This window comes from Nymphalis io, chromosome 17 (assembly GCF_905147045.1).
Source record: "Nymphalis io chromosome 17, ilAglIoxx1.1, whole genome shotgun sequence".
Classification (NCBI taxonomy): Eukaryota; Metazoa; Arthropoda; class Insecta; order Lepidoptera; family Nymphalidae; genus Nymphalis; species Nymphalis io.
In genome coordinates, this window is record NC_065904.1 from 10,063,414 (window position 1) to 10,079,313 (window position 15,900).

A 15,900-nucleotide genomic window follows, 5' to 3' on the forward strand; every position below is an offset into this window, starting at 1 on the left:
AATCGACTTATAGTGATATGCTATTTTGATGCGTGCATTATTTATTTGTTATAATTATTATGGTCAATATCGCATAATATCACTTCCTGACATTTCACGATCGTTTTCTGTGGTGAGTTTCCAATAGCCCTACTGTTACTATATTTTTAATGATATAAAAGTAATTACTTAAACATACAGTAACTGCCTGTAAATGTCCCACTGCTGGGCTAAGGCCTCCTCTCCCTTTTTGAGTAGAAGGTTTGGAGCTTATTCCACCACGCTGCTCCAGTGCGGGTTGGTTATGATGACTTAAACATAAGTCATCATAAATTATCCCATTCGATTATTGTATAATTATAGCGGAAATGAATTGAAATTAAACAAGAATAAGTATATTTCATATTTTTATTAAAATAATAAAATCATCTAAAGTACAATTTATTGTAATAATACGATTACAAATACATTTTATAAAAAAAATAATTGTAGTATCCCAAAAGACAGTATTATACATTCGATGTATCCATAGCATCAGGTATAGTTCTAGTACTAAGAGATCGTCTACGAGGAATGTAAAATCTAGACTTATATGCCTTATACAAAACTAGACAAACTAAAATCAACAGAATGAAAGCAACACACGTTTCAACAAATATCGATGTTTTAGGTTCACTATATAAAGTCATTTTTTCATTTTTGGGTATTACCACTGATGGCGTTGTTGTTATTACTGACTCGATACGTTTATTTATTAATATTATTTTACTGTCTACTTCAGCGAGGATTTTTTCTTTATCTAATATCATGGCATTGTCGAAATCTTGCCTTAACTGATTTATAAAATTAATGAAATTTTCAGATGTTATATTAAATTTAACTGGTGCAGCTAACGTTTTATTAAGTGAATTCATTGCCACAACTACCTTTAATATTCTTTCCAGAAATGTATTAGTATATTTCTGTTCTTTGTTTAATTCTAAAGTTCTATTGCTTAACTCAGTGATTTTAGTCATATAATTTATGTTCAAACTTTTTAATAATTCTGTGACATTCAATATATTGTCATCTTTAATTCTTCCTTCACTTCGATCTTTATCATCATTTAAATTTAGAAGAATATCTCTTATTTCAGTTAATACATTATAATCATAGTTGGTATCTTGTGTTTTCTCCTTGACGTTTGTATTTTTGTGCGGTGAGTATTTTTGATGGTTCGAATTACAAGTTATGCCATATATGTTTTCCTCTTTGGCCTCAACGAGTCTTAAAGCAGTAATAACAAATAGTGAATCACTAGTCTTCTTTAAATTCCTTACTTTTTCACACGACAGTGGATTGTCACCGATGCTTAATTTTTTTATGTTTGTACTGCGTAAGTCTTCAATGGCAATATCTGAAATTCTATTATGATCTACAATAAGTTCTTCTAAGTTTTCCGCTGCATTGAAACGTGCGGCTTCTACGTTGCTTATCAAATTATAGGATATATCAAGCACTCTCAAACTAATCAAGCCGTGGAGTACACCGTAACTAAGTACCAATAAATTATTGTGTGAAATATTAAGCAAATTTAACATATGATTATCCTTGAATACACCAGGTTCTATAAGTTTTAATTTATTGTAACTAATATCAATATAAATAATTTCACTCATACCTGCAAATCCGCCATTTTCTAATTGGGTCATATTATTGTAACTTAGATCCAAAGATTGTAATTTATCCATTTTATTTAAGCCTATATAACTAAGGTTTTGAATATATGAATGTGAAATTTCTAAATTTTTAAGACAAATGTCATCGGTCTTATTGAAATTTATATTCGATTTGGAACCAGACAAAATTAATGTGTCTAATAACTTAGCTTCTTTTAGAATACTCAAACTAAATTTCATTTCTGAATTAAATGACAAATCCAAATACCATAAATGTTTTTGGTATTTAAATGTTTCGTCATCTACAGATTTTATAAGATTATGAGATAACAATATTTCGTTTAATAATGGCATACCTTTAAATATATCAGCAAACAAGATTATAATATTATTATTATTGAGCAATAGCCGCTTAAGGTTAACTAAGTTGGTCGTATTTAAACTTAATTTATTTATTTCATTGTAAGACAAATCAAGAATTTCAATATTTCCCGTATTCAAAAACGTATTATACTGCAATTGCTTCACTTTACTATGCGATATATTAATATAATTCAAATTTATCATGTCATCAAATGAAGCATTCATTATGATATTCAACAAAGTATACGACAAATCAAGCATGGGAACCGAATGTAATCCTTTAAATGTTTCCGCTTCTAAGTTACCGATTATTGGGTTTTTATTAATTAAAATATTATTAACATATCCTAATGTTTCAAACGATTGAGAATCGATTTTTGTTATATTATTTTGTGATAAATCTAAAAACTGTAAATCTTGTAAACTCTCGAAATTATCTTTTTTTATTGCCGAAATATGATTATCATGTAATAACAACCATCGAAGGCTAAGCAAATCTGTTTTGTCAAAATCAATGTGGGTAATAAGGTTGAATGATAAATCTAATTTTACCAATTTTTTAAGAGTTTTAAAAGAGTTGTTGGATAACGATTTGATAATATTATTGTTTAATAATAATTCTGTTAGATCATCAAGACCAAAAAATGCTAATTCTTCGATTGACGTAATGCTTTGATAACTGATATCTAATCTAGTGTTTAATTTCAAGCCTATAAATGTACCCTTTTTTAATGATCCCTGTAAATTATTTTTTTCAATGGAAAAGAATGATATCGTTTTTTCTTGAAACAGATAAGTTGGTATCACGGTTAGTTCATTTTGAGACAGATTAATGCTGCTTAGCAAAGTAGTTCCAGAAAAAGTATCCTTGTCAATGACTGTCAAAAGATTACCACTCAAATCAATTTGTTTTAGTGAACTTAAGTTAATGAAAACATTTTTTTCTAAATTTACTATGAAATTATTGCTTAGATCTAATATTTCAAGTTCATTTAAATTTTCATAGTCCCGAACGAGAACATTTTTAAGTTTATTGTTATTAAGATACAGTTCTATAAGCGTATTAAAACGAAATAGCGACGAATTTATATCAATGATTCCATTATTAGAAAGTTGCAAAATTTTCAATTTATTTATGCCTTCAAATGTCAACAGAGTTAAATTAGTAATGAGATTGTACGATAAATCTAAAAACTCTAAGTCAAAAAATCTAGTAAATACCGTATCTGGCAGATATATCAATTCATTATGAGATAACCACATTTTTTTTAATCCTCTATAAACATATTCGTTTTCGTTATCATCTATTATTTTTATCTTATTATAAGATAAATCAATTTCCTTTAGAGAATCAAGATCATAAGCGTTGTATAATTTTGCAGCAATAATTTTGTTGTGTGACACGTTCAAAAATTGTAAATTCGGCATGCTACAGATATTTGGAACTATTTTGTAATTGTTGAACGTGATGTCCAAAATGGATATATAATTTTGTAGATTATTAAAAATGTACTGGTTCTCTAGAATATTTTCATAACTATCATAAGTTCTATAATACAGCCATATCGGCGTATAACTATAGTCATTTGTATAAATTGATTGATTACAGTCATGACCTGCTTGTTTCACATTGTTGATAAGATTTGTATCCACATTTTTTGCACAGTAAGCCTTAGTTACACAATGGCCGTTATCAGAAGAACATCCCACTTGATGATTTTCAAGAAATTTGCAATGAGAATAATTAATTATTATATGACATATTGTCAACACTATATCTGAAAAAAAAAATACAAATTCGATCAATGTAAAGTGTATGTATATAAAGTACTGTTAATAAACAAATATGTACATATATAACATTTTTAAATTAAATAATATCAGCTAAAACAGTAATTAAAAAAATTGTATTATTAATTGTATATTGACCTTATGTATAATGGCAGAGAAATTATTTCAATAGTTCTTCAGGCCCTCTCATATTGGTCAAAATGCCCAAGTATGTATCACGTCTACTTAATCACTCGGTCCATGACATATCTATTTCTAAAGGAATTGACCCGAGAAAGCTGGTTTTTAGACATTAAGAGGGATTAGAAAAGTTATGCGTGAAATATCGACCGAGATGGAATTCTTGTCAAAAAAGGCAAATTTTGTTTCTTTGCCATAAGTCAACAACATAGTTCAACAATTCAGGTCATAAGATTCACCTACATTTGATTACAAAATTAAAGGATTTTATAGAAAGAAGGAAAGGCAAAATTCGAATAAATGTTTTTTATGGTCTACATGTTTGGTAATAGACATATTTTCAATCACGATAAAGGTAACAGCTAATTTCAATTGCTGCATCTTCGTTTGTGTTTTTATATTACGAGATAATATCTAAGAATCAGCCTCCTCCTTCACATGCAACGTTTAAAGTTATGACTAGAATGTTAGGTCTAGAAGTAAAGTTGAACAACTGCATTTAAATTTTATAATATTATTAGAGCGTTCATTTTCTTAATTCAACACAAAGAGCTTGTTTGTGTTTTTTTTATAGTATAGATAGGCGGACGAACATATTATGGGCCATCTGACGGTAAGTGGTCATCCATATTCATTGGTATTGTAAGAAATTTTAACCATTGCTTACATCGCCAATGCGCCACCAACCTTGGGAACTAAGTTGTTGTGTCCCTTGTGCTTGTAATTACACTGGCTCACTCACCCTTCCAACCAGAACACAACAATATCAAGTACTGCTGTTTTGCGGTAGAAAATTTTACGAGTGGGTGGTACCTATCTAGACGAGCTTGCACAAAAACCCTACCATCAGTGCGAGATGATTAAAATTAAAACAGTTTGAAATTACATTAATATTTATTCTATCTGTTTTATATGCACTTTTTAACTTATGTCAATAAATTATTATTAAATGAATAAAATTATATTAAAATAAATAATATTATTATAAAACATTTTCAATGATCGTATTAAAATGATACTAAATATACTAAGACTTAGAAAGCGGTAAAAAATTGTAAAGAATTTTATATATTATAAAAATATACTTACAAATAATGTTTCTCATGGTTATAATCAAATCGATCTGAAAAAAAATAATATAAATATTATATAATTATGAATTACAAGTTTTGTAAAATTTATTATACGAAATATACATTTTTCATAATATTTGTTCTTTAAACGCAATTCAACTAAATTATTTATTGTGTTAATTTTTTTTAATTGAGTATATTAACCCCCTGAACAAATATAACAATACAATTATCATGGATAATTATATTATATTAAAATTAAAAACATGTTATAAAAATATATTTGTATATAATTAATAACTTCCAAAAATAAGATGATATACATTTCTTTTATGGATTCAAAAAGATACTTGACTTCTTAGAAAACATCATCATCATCATCATCATCATCACCACCAGAGAATAAAGTATTCGTTCATAATATCAATAAAATGAAGTATATAAATCGTATCTATGTAACGTAACTACAGGCACGAGGGACAATAAATCTTAGTTACCATGTTTACACACATACATTGACGATATAAGGAATGGTTAATATTTTTTACAGCGCCAATATATATGGGCGATGGTGACAGTTTATCATCAGGTACGCATCCTATCTGCCTATTCCTATTTTATAAAAAAAAGTGTAGCTGCAGTAAACCTACCCCTAATAGAAGCTGTACTCTCGATTTGGGAGGTATATAGGAAAATTAGTAATTCCTTAATATTATATTAAGTTTATAACACTTACCCTTTATCCTTTAATTATAAATGACATTATTACATAATAAACAATAAAATATGATATTTGTTAATAACAAATGTGTATTCGTATACACGACACAACTTTGACGTAGTGTCCGAAGTAATGCTTATTGTAACAACATTACATTAAAATAATGATGATATCATTAACCCGTGTCTGGGTTTGCTTAATAGGGGTAATAATAATAAAAAAAATTCACATATTAATATGAACTTATAAAATCATTTGTCATGACTGAATATCGTAGTAAAAAAATGAAGTCTAGAAAATTTGGTATGTAAGTTTATTTTATAACGTAGACACCCGCTAAGTTTCTAACTTTGGAAATTTCAACTTTAATAGGCCTTTGAATGAATAACTTTTAAGCACATATGTATGTACCTTATATTAATCTGATGGTGTTATTAAAGTATATAATACTGACTGATAACTCGGTTACTTTTTAAATATAAAATATTGTTTGTATTTTTTTACTTTTTATATAGAAATAATAAAATGAGTTATTACCATTTTATTTGTTCGGAGTCATTAAGACCTACATAGAATTTTAAAAAGAAATAGAAGAAGAAAACAAGATTTTTCTTACTTCTGAAATTAAAAATTGTAAATTAAAAAAATGTATTTAAATGAACGGACAAGGTGTAAAGAATATATATTAATAAGCCGATAATAATAGTTTCATTTTAGATTAATAACAAGAGGAGGGTTCCTCGATGATATAGAAAAACCTTTAATTTCGTGGTTTTTTTTTACTTTAACTTCTTGGTTAGTAAAATATCGCGTGAATAGTTTATTCATATTATAATATCACTAATATATACTAATATGTATATGGTCACGCTATCATTGCGAAAAGTTTACGGGGCACCGATGTAAAAACACAGGTCCAAATTTGACCCCTTCGACTGTTGTCGTCCCCATTCCTACCACAAGCTTCAAAATGGCTTGGACTTGTAAAAGTGTACCAAAGACCAGGTCGTCGAGCCGTATGACTATTGATTTACCAAAAATTTTATACCTGAAATTACGATGTTGAAGAGAACTGCAGATACCTTCTTGTTGTTGACGTTGTATGTTAGATCAGTGTTTATTGTGAAAACAGCTTATATATCTACATCTCGTTGGTTTTTACAATTTTATCAACGAATTGATACCATTTAGCTTATTTAAAAGTTGGTCTTGATATGCTTTAACGTGGACTTAGTGATATGCGAACGAAAATCAAGTATCATAAGTGAAATGATACGCGAATTTTGACTACATTTTAATATATAGTTTACGTATGTTAAAAATATAACGGTCCTAGTAAGGAATCCCGGGCAATTCCCTATGTTACCCGTATGATTTGCCTATGCCTAAGCCTCAATTTTGACCGTATAATATGACCTATCAGTCATTATTGTTTTTAACGAGCCTTAGAAGTGTACTTTTTAAAAAGGTGGCAGGTACCGACTGGATGTGGAAGGCGGAGGACCGGGAGCTTTGGCGCACCTTGGGAGAGGCCTATGTTTAGCAGTGGACTACAAATGGCTGTCGATTGATTGATTGATTAGAAGTGGATCTTTAATTTAGATATCTTCAAACTTTGTCTAGTAAAATGTAATGTTGAAACAGAAGCGTCAGTGTAATGTCGCCTTAACGTGGTTTTTGATGTTTAATACACGTTTATATAATTCGAAAATGTTGTCAATCTTATTATTAAATACGTTATCGTTATACGTTTATCTGACTTTTATCATCATTACAATATACTATTATTGTTTTCTTTTCAAGGCATCATTTTATAATCGGCTAGCTGGGCTGTACACAGAATTATAAGTATTAAATGTTTATTGTTGAATTACGCAATTTAATTTACATATACATTAAATATATGTAAATTTGAAATAGTTACAGTACAAATTGTGACTGTTGGAATAGTAGCAAGAATGCTAGCAGCCTTCCTATTTCCCCTTTGAATCGAAATGTCAATTCTTTGGGCGATCACCAGTAGAGGCAATCAGAGGGCGTGTTATATTTTTGTTGAAAGTTTTCGCACTATTACTTCAAGGTTCAAGCGTTTCAACCGCTAACGGAACAAAAAATGGAATAAGAGACGAATATTTGCAATGTCGCTTGAAATCCCATTGTTAGTTCCAAGCTATACAGAGCAGGTATATGTTTTATTGGAACAGATAATCTGTTTTAAAAAGGTTAATTCATCTAGCACAGTTAATCAAGCTAACTAATATTACAACTACTGCGTTAAGTTATTTGTTGGAGATCTTTTATGAATTAATATAAATATTTTTGCAGGGTCCTAAGCTGTGCACTGATTTGCGTAATAGTTGTTTAGTGTTGTTATTTTCACCAGCCTTCAAAACTTTTCATTGTGATTTGATAACAGTTAATTGAAATCACCTTGCTTGCTGCCAAAAACGCTATTGCAGCTGTTATATAATGCTTATGTGGACTATAATAAGCCGAATAAAATGACATACAGAACCAACATTAATATCCTAAAAATAATTAGATATCGCTGCATGAATGCTGACAGGACGCTTCGTTTGAAACATGGAGACCATTGTTCTGTAAAAACAATATACACAAATATAATTATTATTCAATATGTAATAGGAACTAAATTCCTATGAATTGATTTTATCCTGACATCTTTCAATCACCGTACATGTTATCGGCACTATTATGAAAGAAGTATATTGTTCAGACCGTAAATTTTTTTTAAAATTAATTCACTTATAAACTAATTCACTTGATGGTAAGTGGTAACTATTACAAAAGTTATATATAACTGATCATGCATTATAAGATATAACACCGTACATATACCACTACTTGCTTGTGGTAGCTTCCTGGGTAGGCTTGCAACACAGTCACAACCACCGAATATTTCATGGTAGAGAAAATTTTAATATTAAAATTATACGATTCAACCTCAACATTCAAGACCATCTTTAAACAGCTCTATATTATCGCTTTAACAGCACAAAGACTTGTTTTGTCTAATAATGAAAATTATAAAAATCATAAACAGGAACTGCAAATGATTATTTTATAAAAAAAAAACACGTTTCAATAACCATTCATGCATTTATTAGTGACGCACATCTTATTTTGGAAACATATAATTTTTTAAGGATACTTTAATTCTAAGTATTGGTGTGATGTGGTGGAATATCTAAAAAGCCGAGATGGCCCAGTGGTAAGAACGCGTGAATCTTAACCGATGATCGTGGGTTCAAACCCGGGCAAGCACCACTGAATTTTCATGTGCTTAATTTGTGATTATAATTCATCTCGTGCTTTACGGTGAAGGAAAACATCGTGAGGAAACCTGCATGTGTCTAATTTCACTGAAATTCTGCCACATGTGAATTCTACCAACCCGCATTGGAGCAGCGTGGTGGAATAAGCTCCAAACCTTCTCCTCAAAAAGAGGAGACTGTTACGGCTTACGGTAGAATATCTGATGAGTGGCTGGTACCTACCCAGACGGGCTTGCACAAAGCCCTACCACCAGTAAAATAAAATATAAATGAATGGGAGTAAAGAGCGGCTGCGGAGAGATGGCTTGATATCATCAGAGAGCGCTATGCCGTTTGCCGACACAGCATACGAGTTGGTCTTACGTGCCAGTATTGGAAGCTTTAATAGCGCTATTGTCTACAGGCCGCCTATCGAAGAAAATGTTTCACGTGCGGTCCTGACTGATATTAGTAATTTTTACAAAATTTAAATTTTTAAAAATTCACCAGTAAAAGACATTTGACACACACAGGTTATGCCGAAATAGTTAAGTTACAATTACAAGCAATCATTTCATGCTTAAGATAACATAAGTAGCAATTATCAACTACCTTTAGCAAAATATAAAAATAACAACAAAAACATACATATATATTTGATAAACTTTTCAAACGGTGTTATGTTGTACTACCATCAACCATAGAGATTTTATGCATTCAGCTTTTTCGAAAACTTTTTTTGTTAAAAAAGCACAACAGATGTCAATATTAGTTTTTTTTTATCTTGTTAAGCTCGCGGGCTGTGGGTGGCGTAATACCAAAAGTCGAGGACATCCATGGGGAAGCAATGGATATCTTCCAGCTAATGTGATTATCAAACACCTGCTCAAAAGACCTCTACATTCATAAAATTTAATTATTCTAAGGATTGACAAATTATATCCTCAAAAAATTAATGAATGAAAAAAAAAAAAAAACATGATAAAAAGCTTCGAAGAATATATATAAAATTAAAGTAATATAGCAATAGGTATTCTTTTTATGACGGAGAATTGTATTAGTAACACTTGAAACCAAAAAGGCTGTCCTTTATATTATTATGATAACCAACGTCTTGATTTATAGATAGTGTTTATAGTGTATAAGATTCTTATAGCACACATAGAAGAATTTAAATATACTATAATATAACACACTCTGAGACGCAGCTAGAAAGCTAACACGTATCAAAGATCAATTAATTAATTAGATGTGCAAATTCAAACATATTTTATTTAACGTCTGTTATAGTTTCATATGAAAAAATTCGCTTCGCTTCTTTCAATTATATTTAAATAATCATTTATTTTGGGATGTGGAATATATACTGGTGGTAGGGCTTTGTGGAAGCTCGTCTGGGTAGGTACCACCCACTCATCAGATATTCTACCGCAAAACAGCAATACTTGATATTGTTGTGTTCCGGTTTGAAGGGTGAGTGAGCCAGTGTAATTACAGGCACAAGGGACATAAAATCTTAGTTCCCAAGGTTGGTGGCGCATTGGCTATAAGCGATGGTTGACATTTCTTACAATGCCAATGTCTAAGGGCGTTTGGTGACCACTTACCATCAGGTGGCCCATATGCTCGTCCACCTTCCTATTCTATAAAAAAAAAAAATTTTTTTTTTTATATAAAAGTATAGTAGCAATGATCATTTGTAAAAATTACTAATATCAGTCAGGACCGCACGTGAAACATTTTCTTCGATAGGCGGCCTGTAGACAATAGCGCTATTAAAGCTTCCAATACTGGCACGTAAGACCAACTCGTATGCTGTGTCGGCAAACGGCATAGCGCTCTCTGATGATATCAAGCCATCTCTCCGCAGCCGCTCTTTACTCCCATTCATTTGTGTATATTATTGTAATAATAATGAAAATATATAAAATAACAAATAACGATGCTTCATTACATTTAAATTCAAAATCTATCATTCGATGAGTTAAAACAAAGGCATAGTATAAAAACATCCATTTAAAAACTATATTTGTCTATGTGCCAACTTTACGTATTCGTATATCGTAAATATATAGGTACACAAGTAACTGTATAACTGTTGTACATATTTTGTACAAAGAAAATGGACGCACCTATTTATTTTTAAATATAATAACAAATAATTAATTAAAAAAAATGAATATTTACTATCTGTTAACATTTTCAATGACAAAATACCGACGCTCCTCTTTCTGGCAGTCAGCAAATTTTGCTAGCATCAAGTTTAATAACGCTTACGACATTGGACTTTGGAATTCAACGTAGAGCGGTAGTACATTATATACAAAAAGTACCTGCAAAAAGTTATCAGAATTCAGGTGAGCAACACTATATTAATATTTAAACCATAAACTTTATTAATCTATTTTATTATTCCTTTATATATTCTATACCTTCTCCTTAAAAAGGGAGAGGAGGCCTTAGCCCAGCAGTGGGATATTCACAGGCTGTTACTAATAAAAAAAAATATTACACAGTCAAAAACTGAGTTTTTATAATGTTTATAATGATTATCAATTATAGTCCCCATAACTTTAATACAAATATAGTTAAGAGATTTACTTGTAAACTTAATATCTATATTTTATTTATTTCGAACTGCTTTTATCTTCCTTCCTTCTATATTTAAATATATTTTTTTTAATTTTTGTGCCTGAAATGTTTAATAAAATCTTATATTTATTGTTATTTGTAAACGTTTTACTGGTAAAAATAAGTAAGAACGTCTTATTATCTCAAAAATTATGGGAATCGTAGATGCTATGTACCTCAAAAAACTAAAATTAATTTTCTCGGCATTACATGATTACGACATATATTTGTTAAATCAATGATAATTTTAAAAAGGCGAAGGAAAGAGACAAAAAAACTAATTTATGAGTGTTATATATGTTAAAAATTACTCCTAAATATTAAGAATTTTAGAGAGCTATATTTTTTATTAAATAAATTAAGCACTTAAGTTAAGGACATTAATAAATTTTGAAAAAGCAACATTGAAATCGAAATTTGATTAAACCGATTCGTTTTTTTTTTTTGTATATAGCCTATCTATATTAAATTTAATACAATTCTGTTTCAGAAAAACATCCATCTCTAATATGCAAACATCATGAAGCAAGGTAATAAATTTTTTTTTCTATCCATGATTAAGAATAGTCACTTTCCTTTACACGCTATTGTATCATTTTATAAGTGCTTGAAAGAATTCGAATAAAGGATTCGAAGCTGAATTTTTGACTAAATATATCGTAAGCAGATTTTTTGAATGCCTATTGTAAATTAGATCTTACGTTTCACTAGATATTACACAGAACTATATAATATAATATATATATATATATATATATATATATATATATATATATATATATATAAATGATGACGAAATGAAGATAAAAAAGGCACCGTAGACTTAATTAATTTAAGCAATGATACTTAAACATTATACAAATGTGATACTTACTAGGTACTAAATACTTTTTATGTTCTTTAATATATAATATGAAAAAATTAAACAAACTAAATAATTAAGTTAATATTTTATCAGCTTTTATTTAAATTCACTTTATATGAGTATGTGTGAGTATAATCTTACAAATGAATTTGAAATTAATTGTAGTCCAACCGTTTTTTCTTTTTTAAATATAATCTAATTCATTAAATTTTATTACTTTTATCTCAATAACAATTAATTTCTCGGAATAGATTAGTAAGTAATGTTATTTTGAAACGAATTTAAATTCCACTTAATAATGTTTTCAGTTATAATCACACTTCTAACGCTGATCGCATCAACCACTGTCTTCTGCTACTGTCCGATAGATAAGATATATGGAATCGAAAAATGTTCCTATCGAATTGAATGTATTGAAACAGTAAAGGACATAAAACTCAAAGATGAATGTACAGGCGCCGCCAACTTTGACATTAAGATTGATGTTACTCTCCGAAATGCCACCGATAGCTTTCATCTCAAGGCAGACACTGATTTTCTTTCAATGATTACAACCCTCAGAATGTTTGGTAATTGGCCACGAACCGATTTACCATTTTTAGACAGCATGCCTCGTCTCAGAACTGTATATCTGAGCTATAGTAACATGCAAAAGATAAATGATAGCCCATTTCGAAACCTTATCAATTTAGAAAGTATTGATTTATCTCACAATCAATTATCTGAAATCGAGGAACTCTTCCAGTTTGACATACGTCCATTTAAAATGCGCAAACTATCACTGGCTTTTAATTTGATAGAAGAAGTTCCCGGCTATACATTTGAAGCGCTTACAAGTCTACAAGAATTAGATCTGTCTCATAATTTAATTAGGGAATTGAATGAGGAACCGTTCTGTAATCTAACCAATCTAGTAAGTCTGAGACTGAACAACAACAACATTGTATATCTTAACGGTGCTATGAACAACTTAACAAATTTGCTACATTTGTACTTAAGGTATAATCAGATCCAAGATATTGATATGGACTCTTTGAAAACAATTAACCATTTACAGACATTCGATATTTCTAATAACAAAATAAAAATATTACAACCTATCATGTTATCGAGGCATTGGGATCACTTCAACAATCAATCAATTTGCAGAATTATTTTATCAGATAATGAAATTCATGTGCTACATAACGCAACAGATTTTCATGATAGATTCAAAAAAAAATTATTAAAAAATGAAGTCCAATTGATAACTCAACTAGACATATCGAAGAACTCCATAAGTCACATCGATTACAGCGCCTTTCATTCAATTGGTCGTCTTGATTCATTGGATTTATCAAATAACAAACTATTGAGCTTCAATGTAAACTCAGAGGATCTCATGTACGTTAGATACTTAAATTTAAGTTGCAATTCATTAAGTATTTTGTACTATGAAAGTTTTTCATTAATGCATAATTTGCAAAACTTGGATTTATCGCATAATTCAATGGATTACTTCCCGGATCAGTCACTGTCAAACAGTTATAAATTAAAAAATGTCAATGTGACTTATAATTATATCGAAGAAATCCACAACCTGAGGATAACTTTTCACCCTGAAGGTGGTGTCTTGGATCTTTCTAACAATGGCTTATCAGCATTAAATATACCTGTAGATGAGGCGTTCGGATTATCAGATCTTATTCTTAGCTCTAATAACATAACGGATGCATATTTGATAAGATTAATAGACCAACGTGATCTCGTGAGATTAGATATGAGTAAAAACTTTATTCAGGAGTTAGATGAATCGTCTTTACAATTAACTAATACGATAATATATTTGGATTTAAGTTTTAATGACATCCAAGTGATTGGCCCATCTGCATTTCACCGCGTAAATAACTTGAAAACGTTAAGATTATCTCATAATCGAATAAAAACTGTTGAGTATGGTGTTTTCCGAGGATTAACAGAGCTATTGAACCTGGATCTATCCTATAATCAAATCGAAATGTTAGATTCAAAGGTTTTTATGGATTTAAAGTTTCTAAGTGTGCTGTCTTTGCGGCACAATGGTTTAAATTTCATTGATCGTGACAGCTGGCTAACACATAAACACGATATAAAAGTTTTTTTGGATGGCAATCAACTTTCTTGCGATTGGCTTGCGAAAGCATTACTTGACTACAACAACGGCTATTCAAAGATGTACCCAACTGTTTTAGTCTCAACTGTTAGTGGACATTCGATAGAAGGGATTCCGTGTGTACAAGATGTAGGATTTCTAACCAATCCTCAATCAAAATACATGATAGATGAAAGACTTTTGATTACCACTCAGAAGATTCTGAAAGCTGTTCAGGATCAAACTTCTTTTTTGAGTAAGTTCATATTGCGTTCATATCGCCAGGAAGCGGAAAGTCGCCAAAATAGAGCGTTTTAAATAAAATCTTAAATTTATGTATACTTTATTTTATAGTTAATAATTACACCAAGTGAATTGTTCCATGAATATTCTATCATGTTTATTTTAATTATTTTCTTTTTATTTGTTACATTTTTTATAAATCATCAACTTCTTTATTATTATAGTGTAAAATATTGTCTTTATTGTACTTTTTTAAATAAAAGTATTACATATTATCTGATTTTTACTTTTAGGTTAGTAAAACTTAATATTCTAAGAATCGCTTAAAGATACAGCATTAAATCGTAGGTTTAGACTTTGGTATTACGAAAGTTATTGTAGACTAGCTATTGCCCGCGGCTTCGCTCAAATGATTGTTTGAAGGTCTGTGATTTTAAAGTAAGAAGCATGAAATGTCTTTCTGGTAAGAAAAAAGTAAGATTAAAGGGTTTTTTTTTATTTTTAGATTGATGATTATTATATAATCATTAGTGAACTTATTGTGATTCCTGTAATTTCACTTAATATATTTTATAGTGGCTTAAATGATTTGAATAAAAAATTATTTTATACAAATCTTCCAATCACCGATTTTGTTGCTTAAATACAGTGGATAGATATCCAGCCGTTGGATAAAGTTCATACTGTAAATGATCAAGCGTACCAGTATATTTTTATTTTTCTATCAAACTCAGGTTAATCAAAACTATTCAACTCACTGAAACTTTATTTATAATTAATAATCGAAGCACCTCTTTATAAACGGTGGTAGGGCTTTATGCAAGCCCGTCTGGGTAAGTATCTCATCAGATATTCTACAGCTAAACAGCAATAATTAGTATGGTTGCCTTCCAGCTTAAAGGATGAGAGGGCCAGTGTAACTACACTTTTTCAATTTTGCACAAAGGACATAACATCTTCGTTCCCAAGATTGGTGGTGCATTAGCGATGAAAGGCATGGTTAATATTGCT

General features: G+C 29.8%; 2 protein-coding genes across 2 annotated transcripts; one reads left to right on the plus strand and one right to left on the minus strand.

Annotated features, from left to right (window-relative positions):
• Positions 1 to 373: 373 nt before the first annotated feature.
• LOC126774661 (protein artichoke-like) lies at positions 374 to 5,886 on the minus strand. Its single transcript, XM_050496183.1, has 3 exons — positions 5,781 to 5,886; positions 5,061 to 5,094; positions 374 to 3,778 (listed from the first exon to the last, which is right to left on the minus strand). Exons 2-3 carry the CDS (start codon positions 5,074 to 5,076, stop codon positions 489 to 491), a joined length of 3,306 nt encoding a protein of 1,101 aa, XP_050352140.1. The 5' UTR covers positions 5,077 to 5,094; positions 5,781 to 5,886; the 3' UTR covers positions 374 to 488.
• A 5,422-nt stretch (positions 5,887 to 11,308) lies between these two features.
• LOC126774666 (leucine-rich repeat-containing protein 15-like) lies at positions 11,309 to 15,164 on the plus strand. The gene is made up of 3 exons (XM_050496194.1): positions 11,309 to 11,397; positions 12,162 to 12,201; positions 12,845 to 15,164. The coding sequence occupies exons 2-3, from the start codon at positions 12,192 to 12,194 to the stop codon at positions 14,962 to 14,964; spliced, it is 2,130 nt and encodes a 709-aa protein (XP_050352151.1). The 5' UTR covers positions 11,309 to 11,397; positions 12,162 to 12,191; the 3' UTR covers positions 14,965 to 15,164.
• The last annotated feature ends 736 nt before the right edge of the window (positions 15,165 to 15,900 follow it).